The sequence below is a fragment of the Empidonax traillii genome, unplaced genomic scaffold, assembly GCF_003031625.1.
Source record: "Empidonax traillii isolate 1590-97213 ecotype Southwest subspecies unplaced genomic scaffold, ASM303162v1 scaffold379:size601899, whole genome shotgun sequence".
In the NCBI taxonomy this organism is placed as follows: Eukaryota; Metazoa; Chordata; class Aves; order Passeriformes; family Tyrannidae; genus Empidonax; species Empidonax traillii.
In genome coordinates this window covers 42671-54710 of record NW_020955572.1, presented here as the reverse complement: position 1 = coordinate 54710, position 12040 = coordinate 42671, and the positions used below count along the sequence as shown (strand labels likewise).

Below are 12040 nucleotides of genomic sequence, written 5' to 3'. Positions count from 1 at the left end.
TTCCCCACCCCAACTCCCACCCCCACCCAAGAATGAGGGTGGCAGGTGTACATTAATGCTTCAAAGATGCATCAAAAATGCTTCAAATTCTTCCTAAGTGAATAGGAACTTAACAGCAACACCCAGCACTGCCCAGAAACTTCTAGATGAGTTGTTCCATATGTGGTTTTTAGAAACTTTGAAGTGACATGGTTTTGGGTGAGAAGTGAATATGGTTACCAGGCACCTCATCAGACAACCTGAATCCCAGACAGTTTTCTGTGGATAAAGAACTGTATTCTTTTAGTATTTTCTTATATTTGTTTAGTATCACAATGTTGAATGCTAAATAAGCCTCATTAAAGTCATATAACAGAAGACTCTACAAACATCATTCCCCTTTCAATAGTAATTTAAAATATCCATAAATTACAGACATCCATAAGTTATAGAAAATCCAAAAATTATAGATGTACTCTAAGAAGAGAAATGTAAGTATATAAAAACACAGTTAATTCTCATTAAAGCATTAGGAATACTGAAAACTTGAAAAATCAAACAATCAGGTACATCTGAATTTGTTTTCAGTGAAATATCTAAGTAGTAATGGTTCTGGTTTAAAACATTTCATTGTGAGCTTTTCAAAATTACAAATTTAGAAAAAGATGGTTCTTTAATGTTACAGATATCTTACCTCTGATATCTAACAAATTACTAGGACAGAAGCTTTTCTTTTTCTCTGCACCAACATGACTAGTTTACAGCTCTGCTGGTCTAAATTATACTGTCTGAAATATGAAACTTTGCTGTATTTCAGTATTTCATGCCAAGTATAAATGTGACCGGCATCAACAAGAGAATCTAAGTATCTAAGAGAATCTTTTTAGAAGCTAAACACTTTGTTCTGTTTGATTACATTTTTCTACTTTGAACAGGATGATTTTGGCTGGGTATTGCTAGGGGTAGAGACACAAATCTAAAGTTTTGAGAGGTCTCTTTTGACAAAACCCACTTTTAATGGAAAAACAAACCAATGCTAGCAGAGCACCAGGAAGAAGCTGCTTCTTCCAGCTACAAAACCAAAGACCTGCATGCTGTCAAATAGTTTATTTCAGAGATTATATTATTTTATTACTAAAGATGGCAGGCAATGATTTAACCTTATTATTTTTGGCTACATTTCAATTGACAGTTAAATCTACAGTGGATTCCTTAGTAACAGGGCAGATAAAAATGGAAAGGCATAGTGGATTAGCCCAATTTAAGAAGCAAGACTGACATACATTGAATCAGGCTTGTGAAAACTACTTTCGTTTACTATTACAAAATAGACATCTGTTTTGTAATGGCAATTCTATTTCTAGCAATCGCTTCTGAAGCAGAAAAGATCTGTCAATAGCTCAGGCATTTGACCTGAAAATTCAAAATACATTAACTAACATATTTTATTAAATTTAACTTTTATAAAACCACAATCTTTTAAAATACTATCAAAGATAAAAACATTATTACATATATTTTATGCTCACTCCATACGAGCTGTCTTATACACTAAGAGATATAGATTATTAAGCAAAAGTCTTAAAAATACCTGAAATTAATAAAGGTAGCAATTATTTTTAAAATAAAAATGTTAAATATGGGATGTCATAAGAATAAAAATCTAGCAATTTAGGTTCATGCTGAACAATAAACAAAATTTGGACGGAGTAAACAACCAGTATTAATCTCAGCCCTTCACACAGTTGGATTTTATCCACTGACTCTCTTTCAACACTTCTAATGAGAAATGAATCATAATTTGGGAGACTGAAGAAAATATTTGAATATTAAAAAACTGAAAACCACATACCTGCCTATCTGTATAGCCTTTCAAGAATTTTTATCCTCTTTTCAGATTACTTTTCTATACATTTTCCATCTCAGTCTGATAAGCTAGTTTAGACCCATTGCTTTTGCAAAACATGATTTTTCTTGCTATTTACACATGCAGGGATATCATAACATGAAGTTTAGTTAGGAGAAAATGTATTTCATAAAAAAATTCACAATCAATATGAAACCATCTTGAGCAAATTGTTGCTAAGACTAAACTGCCAAAGTGATTCTGGAAGATTAATTTATTTTTGTGGTGTTTTCCTTTCAAAATACTCAAAGCACTGTTCATTGATCTCATTTAAGTTTAGATTTTGTTATAGCAAAACTAATTGTCAACCACATTCAACTTTAGAGAGAAAACTTCAGCCTATTATAACAAATACCAGAGCTGTAATCAAAATATGCACAAACCACACAAAAGACAATTCCATCTGCATGACCGTACTTTTGTTCCTCAAGGTCATTTTTCAAAAGGTCCAGTTATAATATAGTACAATAATGGAGAAGTGTTCCGACAGAAGCATCCAAGTCTGAGCATCACCATCTCATCCACAGTTACACCAGCTTTACAATGTGTGCTGCACAGCACTGAGTTGCATCTCTGGGTAAAAGAATGGCAGCAGGTGGTTTGCTTCCACAAAACACCCCATCTGAAGTGCACTCCATGTCCTTTTTACTTCTCTTTTAATGCCAGGTAAGATGAAACTAGAAACAGGCTGCAAAAGCTGTATGAGCATTTTTCATGGAAAATGTCAAGTATATAGGGGTACTAAAGCCCTAATGATACTTGAGAATTCCTAAGTGTAAAAATGCAAACTGCACTTTCAAGCGCCAAAGTTAAGAGCAACGCAAAAGGTAAAAACAGACCACGTGTAAAACACAAATTTTTTTTAAAGGCTATTAAGTTAAAATCCTGGCAGGATGTCTTTATACTGAATTTCTTCTCACACAATGATTAATGTTCACTTTGATTAGTCAACATTTCAGCATGTAATGTTTTTATTTCAACATTCTTGTAATGCTAATAATGAATATCTCACATCTGCTACTTTTCTTTTACACTGACTGCATGTGACTAATTGTGGGTTTAGAAACTGGTAAACATAACCTGGTCTGCTAAAATTAGTGGAAAACATCCTTACCTAACTCTGGAAAAACTCAGTTTAGAAGATAACCTTTCCTTCTAGATAGTCCACCTATTATATAATCTTTTTGTTTGTTTTCCAAAGCAAAACACATGTATGAAATATCTCTAGTTACATAACTTATATAGAAGCATTTGCATGGGCTTATCCTGAAAAGCGAGAGTATACTTCCAAAACAGCATCCATCTGATCCCTGTCAACTGCCTGGCTGTGTTCTACAATACTACTACTATTTAATGACTTATTTTCAGAAAATGTATTATACAATTTTCCAGAGTCATTGATGAATGCATTCTAAATACAAGAAAATTGGTGTATGAACTCCTACAGGAGCTTGATGACACAATGAAACTAAACTTTGCCTGGAGTAAAGGAACACAAATATTTGTCTTTATGTCAATTTTTAAAACCACTGCTCTTGAAATGACCTTACAAGGGGACCTCTGTTTTGATGAAACTGCACTACAGAAACCTCACATCATTGAAAAGAAATAAAAATAAATATTTTAGGCTAACACAGATCTTCTCTGGTAATCACTTTTTTTTTTTTTAAGCATTTTGCTGCCATAAACTTAGATTTGAAATCTACCATTATGAGGTAGTGGAAGACAAAAGGAAAACACTGCAAAACCTCTCCAATGCTTCATTATTTCTGCATTATATGCATGAAGGGACATGGAGATTGGATAATGTACCACTAAACTGACTGCACCACTGACAACACACTAGGATAAAAGCACAGTATGTCTATTTAATCCAGTTATATCTCATCATTCCATTTGATAAGCACAGCCTCACCTTTATCACATGAACTGAGTTAAAAATATGCATATCTCATCAATGTTTATAGACTTCTGTACTCCTACTTCAGACCAGACGATGAGAGGCCTGAAGGATCACTTCTATCTATAAGACTATTTATAATACAGTATTCCTATATCATATAATATGACAGAAGCAATGAGGTTAAAACTGGAGGTGATGTTTTTATTACATGAGGAAGAACACAGGGAGAGATTGTAATGGGTCATGTATACAGTATTTAAAAAATAAAAAGTTGCTCATCCAGTATCATCTATATCAACTTATCTACCTCATCTTTAAATATCAAAATTGTAGAGACCACCATCTGTTTTATATTTATGTGCAGGCTAGGCTTAGACTTAAAGACTGACTGAACTTTCACATGGCAAGGCAAAATAAATACTAAATGACAGTATCATCTAACATCTAGTAAAATGTCGGCACACTTCTAGCTCATTAAAAAAAAAACACAAACAAAACCATAGCCAGAAGATTACTGCGAATGAAAATAAGAATACTTTCCAGATTCCTAAATTAAAGTTATATTGTCACGGAAAGGAATTATTTTCTTGCTAAGCCAAGGAGTCCAAAATTCATGTGTAAGGCCTCAGATATCCTGGCTAAGTATTAGAAATTTTTAATTGTTTTATTTAAAGGAAAATTAGGATTCTAGACCAAATCCCTATAATTAAATATTCAAAGTAGTAAGAAAAACATTTCTAACATTAGATTTAGGACGAAAGCAAAAGAATTTTCAGGGTTTAGGAAGCACTAATTATATCTGATGTTTTTATTTTATCAAGAAGAAACTATCCATGGAGAGGATACTTAGTGTTGAATCCAACAGTCAGTCACTCCTGGAAAATAATTCTGTTTTGTCAGCTTCAGAGGTAGTTTGTGATTACAGTGAAAAAACAAACAAAAACTTCTATATAGCAAATGGTGACTCTAAAAATCTTTAAATAATAGGAAATATCATACATGTATTTTGTTTAAAAAGCTATATGGAATTTTTTTCTTTATAAGTAACAAACACAGAGCTTTCCCACCTCCATCAATTTAATCTATTACTATAGTTCTCTTGAAGCATTGGATATTATCTAGTAATGAAACAATTTGTTAGTGTAAGGCTACAGTGTCAGTAAGACAGAATACAGTAGCTCCTCTCACATTACTGAATTGCATGCTGTTTCTGAGAAAAAAAGCCCACATTTTTTTCTGCTAGAGAGGATTCAGTTGTTAATCCTGGCAGAACATTCTCCTACTGAAAGCTTTAAGAAAGGATGCTAAACAAATTAATTTGTTTTCAGCGTTACGAAGTCCCGCCATCTCACAAGTTTCTATGCTCTACTAATGCAGTCCCATGATTTCTGGACTTCAGAATGAGCAGCACAACATTTTTCCTCCAAAAAAAGACTGGGTAAACTCACAGTAACATTTTAAAATTATTATTCTGTCTCCAAATAAGTATGAGAGAAAAGAAAGGAGGGTTTAGGACTACAGAAGGAAGATTTGATTATGATCTGAAAAGTCAAAAAATGCTGTTGCAAGGAAAGATATACAAAAATTATTTAAATTATTACATTTTCTTTCTGTGTATGTTACATCTAGGTTGTCTAGGTACCCGCAACGTGAAGCATACCCTTAATGGTCAACTGGAAAATCTGACTTAAAATACCTATCCTATCCCCAACTGGGATACTCAAAATCCTGCCATGGTGTCTGTTGCAGACAGACTTTTTTTGGAGCTCTGTTGTATTGTGGAGCACTCTTACACTGTGCTACTCCAGGGATTAGTGGTTTACACTGCTTAGGATTTGCTACTATTTTGCTTTTTTATCACACAATACACTAGAATTGTTGTAAATTGCAGTCTGCAATATATATATTAGCCAAAACAAATAAATATTGATTTCTGTTATAATACAGTATATTGTTTTCCAAGAGCTGGAATGGACCGGAACAATGAAAGATTAATTTAGTTCTTTCTTTAATTCTTACCTGAGATGAGTATGTGTGACCATCTGATCCACAAACAGGATTGGTATAAACTACTGGACACTGCTTGCAGTTTGATGAAATGGGACCACCCCTCCACTGTTTATGGCCTAAACCAGCCTCTTTCATACTGTAAGTAAACAAAAAGTATGTAATTCTGATAAGCAGTAGTAAAAATTGAACATATTTCAGGGTATTTCAATGAGCCTTTACAAACAGTAAGCCATAAGTAATTCACATCACAAAGTTTTCTTCTAAGTGAAGAGCTGTCGATGTCTTTGGTATACACTTGCTCACCTTTGTACATTATTCATTGTAGTGATTTCACTTTCTAAGACATGTTAGTAGGAAAAGGTGACTAAGATGATGCTTTGGTGAATGTTACACTTATTGATGAGTGAAAGATGTCTGACTTATGTGGCACTTACTCTTCTTTTTGTTATTAAATAGTATCAATAGAACTGTTGTATCAATACTGGTGTTTAAGGAGGCAACATTTAAGTTTCAGAAAATTATAAAATAAATACTTCTATAGAAAAAGGTAGGTGGCCCTTAAGAGTACTGTCTGTCCCACTTTGAACACTGCCTTTCACAGATTATAATTTGTAAAATTCAGTCAACACTCAAAGTTCAAAGGGCAAAGAAAAGGTAATCCACTAGGGCACAGAATCAATCTATAAAAGCATATATGTGCATGCTGATACAAACAGATACTTAGAGCTAGATGGATCATTTTAACTTCACTAGATTGGGTCAGACTAAAAGTCTAACATAACTTAGTGATGCTTCTTCAGAATACCTTGGTAGCTTTCAGTTTGTGGCACATGGCCATCTTCAGACAGACATGCTTCTTCTCTGTAGCTTTGAATTATTTTTTATTCATTAGTTTTCCCAATTGTTTTTTCCCACTATGAAAGTATTTAGCAGCCACTGTATCCTGAAATAGTTGTTTTATGAGAGTTGCCCAGTTCACAGACTGACCTAAGAATTTGCTTTACATATTAACTTCTTGCATATAAATAAAAAAAAAATTAAACAATAACGCATTATTTTTATTCTGTGTTTTCTGCTTAGGATCTTAGTGAGTAATCTAAAATTGATTACACTTAGAATATAGCAATGATTTATCAGGACACAAACAGATGTTCAAACCTATAAAAAACTCAAATCAAATATTCTTTAATGGAGCAGAACTCTTTCAGGTTGGTTCACCAACAGATAATCTAGAAATATTTTGCTAGTAATGAGTGGCGAAATATCAATACAGGAAGTTTTTATGTCTACCAGGAAGTATTAAAAAAGGAAAAAATTCAAACATACCACCCTAATTAAGAATAAAGAACAATCCTTTCTGCTGAGTTGCATCATTTGAAGACTAAAAAAAACCACCTTAATTCTATTATAGTAAGAAAAAGTAAAGTTGAACTGTATCTTTGCTTATGTATAATATATAGTAATAATCTGACTATTGCTGTTCGTCTCACTTGACTGAGAGTTTTCCAATCATTTACATGAGATCCAGGATCATTAGATTATATAGATGGCTGCATCCATCTCTTCTTTTTTCTTTCATAGCTAACAATTATCCAGAAATGCCCCAGTAGCCTGAAGCTAGTGACAAGACCAGTGTCCCAACTATCAACCCGATGCAATTTCTATTTATCAGAGATAGAGTAACTTCAAAATGCTGCACAAATCAATTTCAAAAGTTCCAGACATCACAAAGAAGCTCACTGACAACAGTAAAAAACAGAAACTGGAAGCAGAATTTGAGAGATACACAGTGTTTGGGTGTAGGTGCCTAAAACGTATCGAAGAAAGGAATAGTGGTACTTTAGTATATGTGCACTCTTGTGCATGCCCTCAATGTATAAAGACAAGAAAAGGCAGAGAAAGATAAAAAAAGGTAAAAAAAAAAGCCCTTTAGGATGGAGATAAGTAAAATCACCTGAAGAAAAAGAGAATGATGTGTCTCAAAGGGTCACAAGGAGAATGGAAATTAGAATAAACTCAGAACAGAGAAATCACAGGTCTGTGACAAGTGAAGAGGTTATGAAAAAAACAGAAATTATTTGATGCAGTCAGATAGATTGCCTTCCCTCAACTAACCTCTGTTTTGTTAGGTTTTTAATGGAAGAGTGTTCCAGGGTACTCATTTGAGATGAAGAACATTACGTTTCTTGTTTTACATAGAAGTCCCCTGAGACCTTCAGCAGTCCCCTGAGACCTTCCCTGTTATCAAAAACTGGGTTTCTATATAGCTAACAATATTTTTGTAAAAAAATCTATTTTTTCCCCCAAACTTGAAATGGAGTGTACAATGATAAACAAATCATAAAAAGTGATACTCTGAAGTTATTAATCCAGAAATACCTCATCATGGAAATGGACTGTACGGATATTTATTCAGAAGTTTTAGTACAATGATGTTGAAACTAGATTCTGTATTATCAAAGATGCTGAATAGCTGGTTTTGATTGTCAGTCATTGAGATGATCGGCAAATATGAAAAGTCAATTAAAAGTATTTTTAATGATAGTTATGGTAGATATGTGCATTTCATAAAATACATGAAAAATGCATTTTACTTATGTACTCAAACATTGCCTTTCACCATTATTTAACTGCACCAGATTTGTTTCTGTTGACTATTTCAATGTAACCAGGTGTTGTGGTTATTTTTTTTTAGCTAGGCAATGAGCTAGCATACAAACTGTTTACATGGAAATAACTGAGAAACTACTGTGATGACATAAATCATCTTGAATTAAGATCATTGATGCATGTCACAATATCATGAAGTAAGTACAATATATAACCCCAGTATGAATAACTGGTTATCATTTATGTGAGATATGCAGATAAAGCAATACATTTTTATTTTTTAAAATGTTAGACAAGAAAAAAATAGCAAAGAAGTTGGTTACTTCACTTTAATAAATCACTTGTTTCTTCCTTGTATTTATTATAATTCAATATGCAAGAAAAAAATCCATATCACTGCAACTTGCAGCTAACAAAATTTTACCATTTAATTTTGTGATTCTACTGCAAATACAATTTAACACTCTAGTTAGTATGCTGTCACAATAAATATATGATGCCACATGAAAGTCAACCTCTTCCACTGAAATTTTCTAAATTTCCTGAAGAGGGCTTTGGTATCTGTAAAATAACTATTACTGAATATGCAAGCTCCACCTTATGTGACATTGTTGACACCTAAAGGGTAAAATGAAATATATGGGCTTCATTTATCAGGAATGTTTGTGATTGCATTAATTTGCATATACCAAACTGTGCATGTCTGCCTAGAAACATAATTAGCCAATCTGCCCAATTACTCTAGCCTATGTACCTGTTTGCATACATAAACTTACCTTCCTGTATACACAGTGATTGTGCCTGCAAATACTTTGAGAATGCATAATATAACCCATTTATAATTTAGCTTCAAGCAACTCTTTGGCAACATGACATTTAATGACATCTATAAAATGCATGAGTGCCCAATTCACTTGAAAAATGGTATTTTACAGCTAGATTTGATAATCTTCAAACACATTTCTTCAAATACGGACTAGCAGACAAAAATCTGAGCTACTAAAAACTAATCTTTGAAAGAACTCTTCAAACTCTTGGCTGATAGCTACATTTGCATCTTTAGAAGATTTTAGAGTTATTCCAATTTAGAGAGACTGCCTGATTATGCTTTGCCATGGCCTTTGGAGGACACTGTCAGGCTGAGTCAGATTAACATAATCAGAAAAAAATACTTGTATTATAAAATCCAACTTGCTTTCTTTAGAGTTGCCTGGATTTCCTTCAAAGTTGCCTTTTCAAGTAGAAGCATCCTGGAAGAAAACTACAGTTGTCAATGTACTATTGAGATGTTTCTTTCAAATGTCAAAAGATATGCCTACTATGTTACTATGAAATGATTTGACATAGTTCCACACATTTCATATATATTTAACTAGAAATGCTCACATACACAAAGCTGAAGCAGATTTTGCTTAGCAAATACTGGAGATATGGAGATATGTATATCACACACCTCATTTTCTATCACAGAAACCACACACACAGAATTTTCTGAAGACAGAGATGCAAGTTGACTCAATATATGTAATCTACCACAAGATCTGTTTAAATTAGCAAAACCATAACATTACTTCAAGAGAAGCATGTCGGGCACATGAGCCTAAACAATATCTAGATAATGAGACACTTTAATAAATATTTAACATTTTTACCCTGACTTTGAGCAGAACTAACAAATCTGTTTGTATGAACTGGTATAAAGTATTATCAAAGATAACAAACAAGAATGCATCTTCCCATAGCATATTGGTATTAAACGCTGAATTCCTTGAAATCAGCATAGTCTCACCTAGTGATATTGGAAACATCCTTCATCCTTATTTTTATGACTTCAGAATACATATTGAACTACTTAGTGGATAATCAGGTCAGAGGACAGCACAAGCACAGTCCAAGGTGGGTTGTTTGTTTTAGTAGGAAAGCCACAGATATAAGTAATTTCCTGTGACTTTTATGAACTTCATGCCTTTTACTCCTGCATATCCCACAAATTCTTATACTTAGAAGTCTTGAGCCACTTAGGCTGTCAAAACTTTAGACTTGCCCACTAAAGGTAAGAGTTGAGCATAAACCACATTCTCACTGCCTCTAAGAAATCCAGCCATGCTGATCAATGAAGGACCAAAGTACACTCCATCATCTCACAAGTACCTGCAGTTCAAACAATGAGAACAGAGATGAATGACACATATTTCAGAGTTAACTCTCAGCTAACTGCCTCGCTTTCTTCCTAAGGACATTTAATATGGCAAGGATTAATAACTTTGGCACAGACTTCTGAGGAAACTACTAAACTGTGAGAAAGAGCTGTCAGAAATTATGTACAGCGGAACCATAGAATACAATAAAGGTAAAACTGCAGACAGAACTAAGATTGTTGACGTTAGGTGAGTCAGGGGTGGAGGGAAAACAAGCCACATATATGAAAAGTTCTAAAATCCTAAAAGCAAACACAAAATCAGAAGTTTAAGCAACACTAAGCCCATTTCAATGAGTCATGGAAGTCAACACAGGTACTTTAACTGTCAGGCAAGCAAGGACCCACTGAGTACCCTGCAAGAGCTGGACAGCATCTTCACATACAGTCTGACTGCAAATTAATCCTAGCTACATACTGTGTCTATTTGGTGATAAATACTTTTATACTTTTAGGTAGCACGTATCCTGCTTACAGAGCCTTTGCGACCTTTAAAAACTGTTTGAACAAAGCTGTCTAGAGAGCAAAGATTGTAACTATATAACAAGTTAAGCATACAGTGGAAGAAAAACTTGGTGTTTACACATGGCAGAACAATCCACCTATCATGGGATGTCTAATTTGACCCTTCAGCATAGTTATTTTGGCCTAAATTGGAGTTGGAGAACAATGAAGTTACAGAAAAAGGTCTTCTAATTATTCTGAAAATATAAAACCATGTATTGTCATTTAAACAATTAAGATGCTTCCTTTGCTAGGTATTTTTTTCACGTACTATAGATCATACAAAATTACCTTGGCAATATTGACTTAGTAATTAGGTTTATCAACTCACCTACTATTTTTCCTAATTCAAGTTGTTTAGAAGACTTCTTCTACTTCATGGAAGTATGAAGTAAACATGACGTCTTTCAGTAGATATATGCATTTCTACTGACTAAACAGACAGTAAGAGAGATCTTCTAACTCACACACTTATTCAAGGGCTATTTAAAAAAAAAAAAAGGGCTTTATTATTATTTTAATCTATAAAATCTTAAAAAATTCATTACATCCCTCACTAATAATAAACAGTCAACTCTTACACAGCTAAATCAGCAATAAAGTTGAGAAGGTTTGAAAAGCTTGAATGATTACATGGAATGCTCACAATTTTAAGTGATTCCAAAATGAAGGCCTCAAATAATTTAATCCTATTTTAGTGGATATATAGTGTGCAATATTAAAAAAGAAACTGAGATTTATACACACATTTTGGTGGGGAGGCTCCGAGACATACAATCACGATCTATGAGATCTCAAATATGTCCGCTTTAATAGGATAGCTCAGAGGTTTTATAGCATCCGTACTCCGGATCTCGTGACAAGAAACATACAATTGGATACAGACTACTGTCCAGCTGTAAACATCCATTACAAATACCTTTATAATTGG

General features: G+C 33.5%; 1 protein-coding gene across 2 annotated transcripts in view; it reads right to left on the bottom strand.

Moving 5' to 3' along the window:
* Positions 1–12040, bottom strand: part of SPOCK3 (SPARC (osteonectin), cwcv and kazal like domains proteoglycan 3) — a 114402-nt gene that overhangs the window by 62726 nt on the left and 39636 nt on the right. For both annotated transcript variants that reach the window (XM_027893079.1, XM_027893080.1), the window contains one exon: positions 5808–5934. In XM_027893079.1, coding sequence (XP_027748880.1) covers positions 5808–5934 — 127 coding nt within the window. The remainder of the gene's footprint in view (positions 1–5807; positions 5935–12040) is intronic.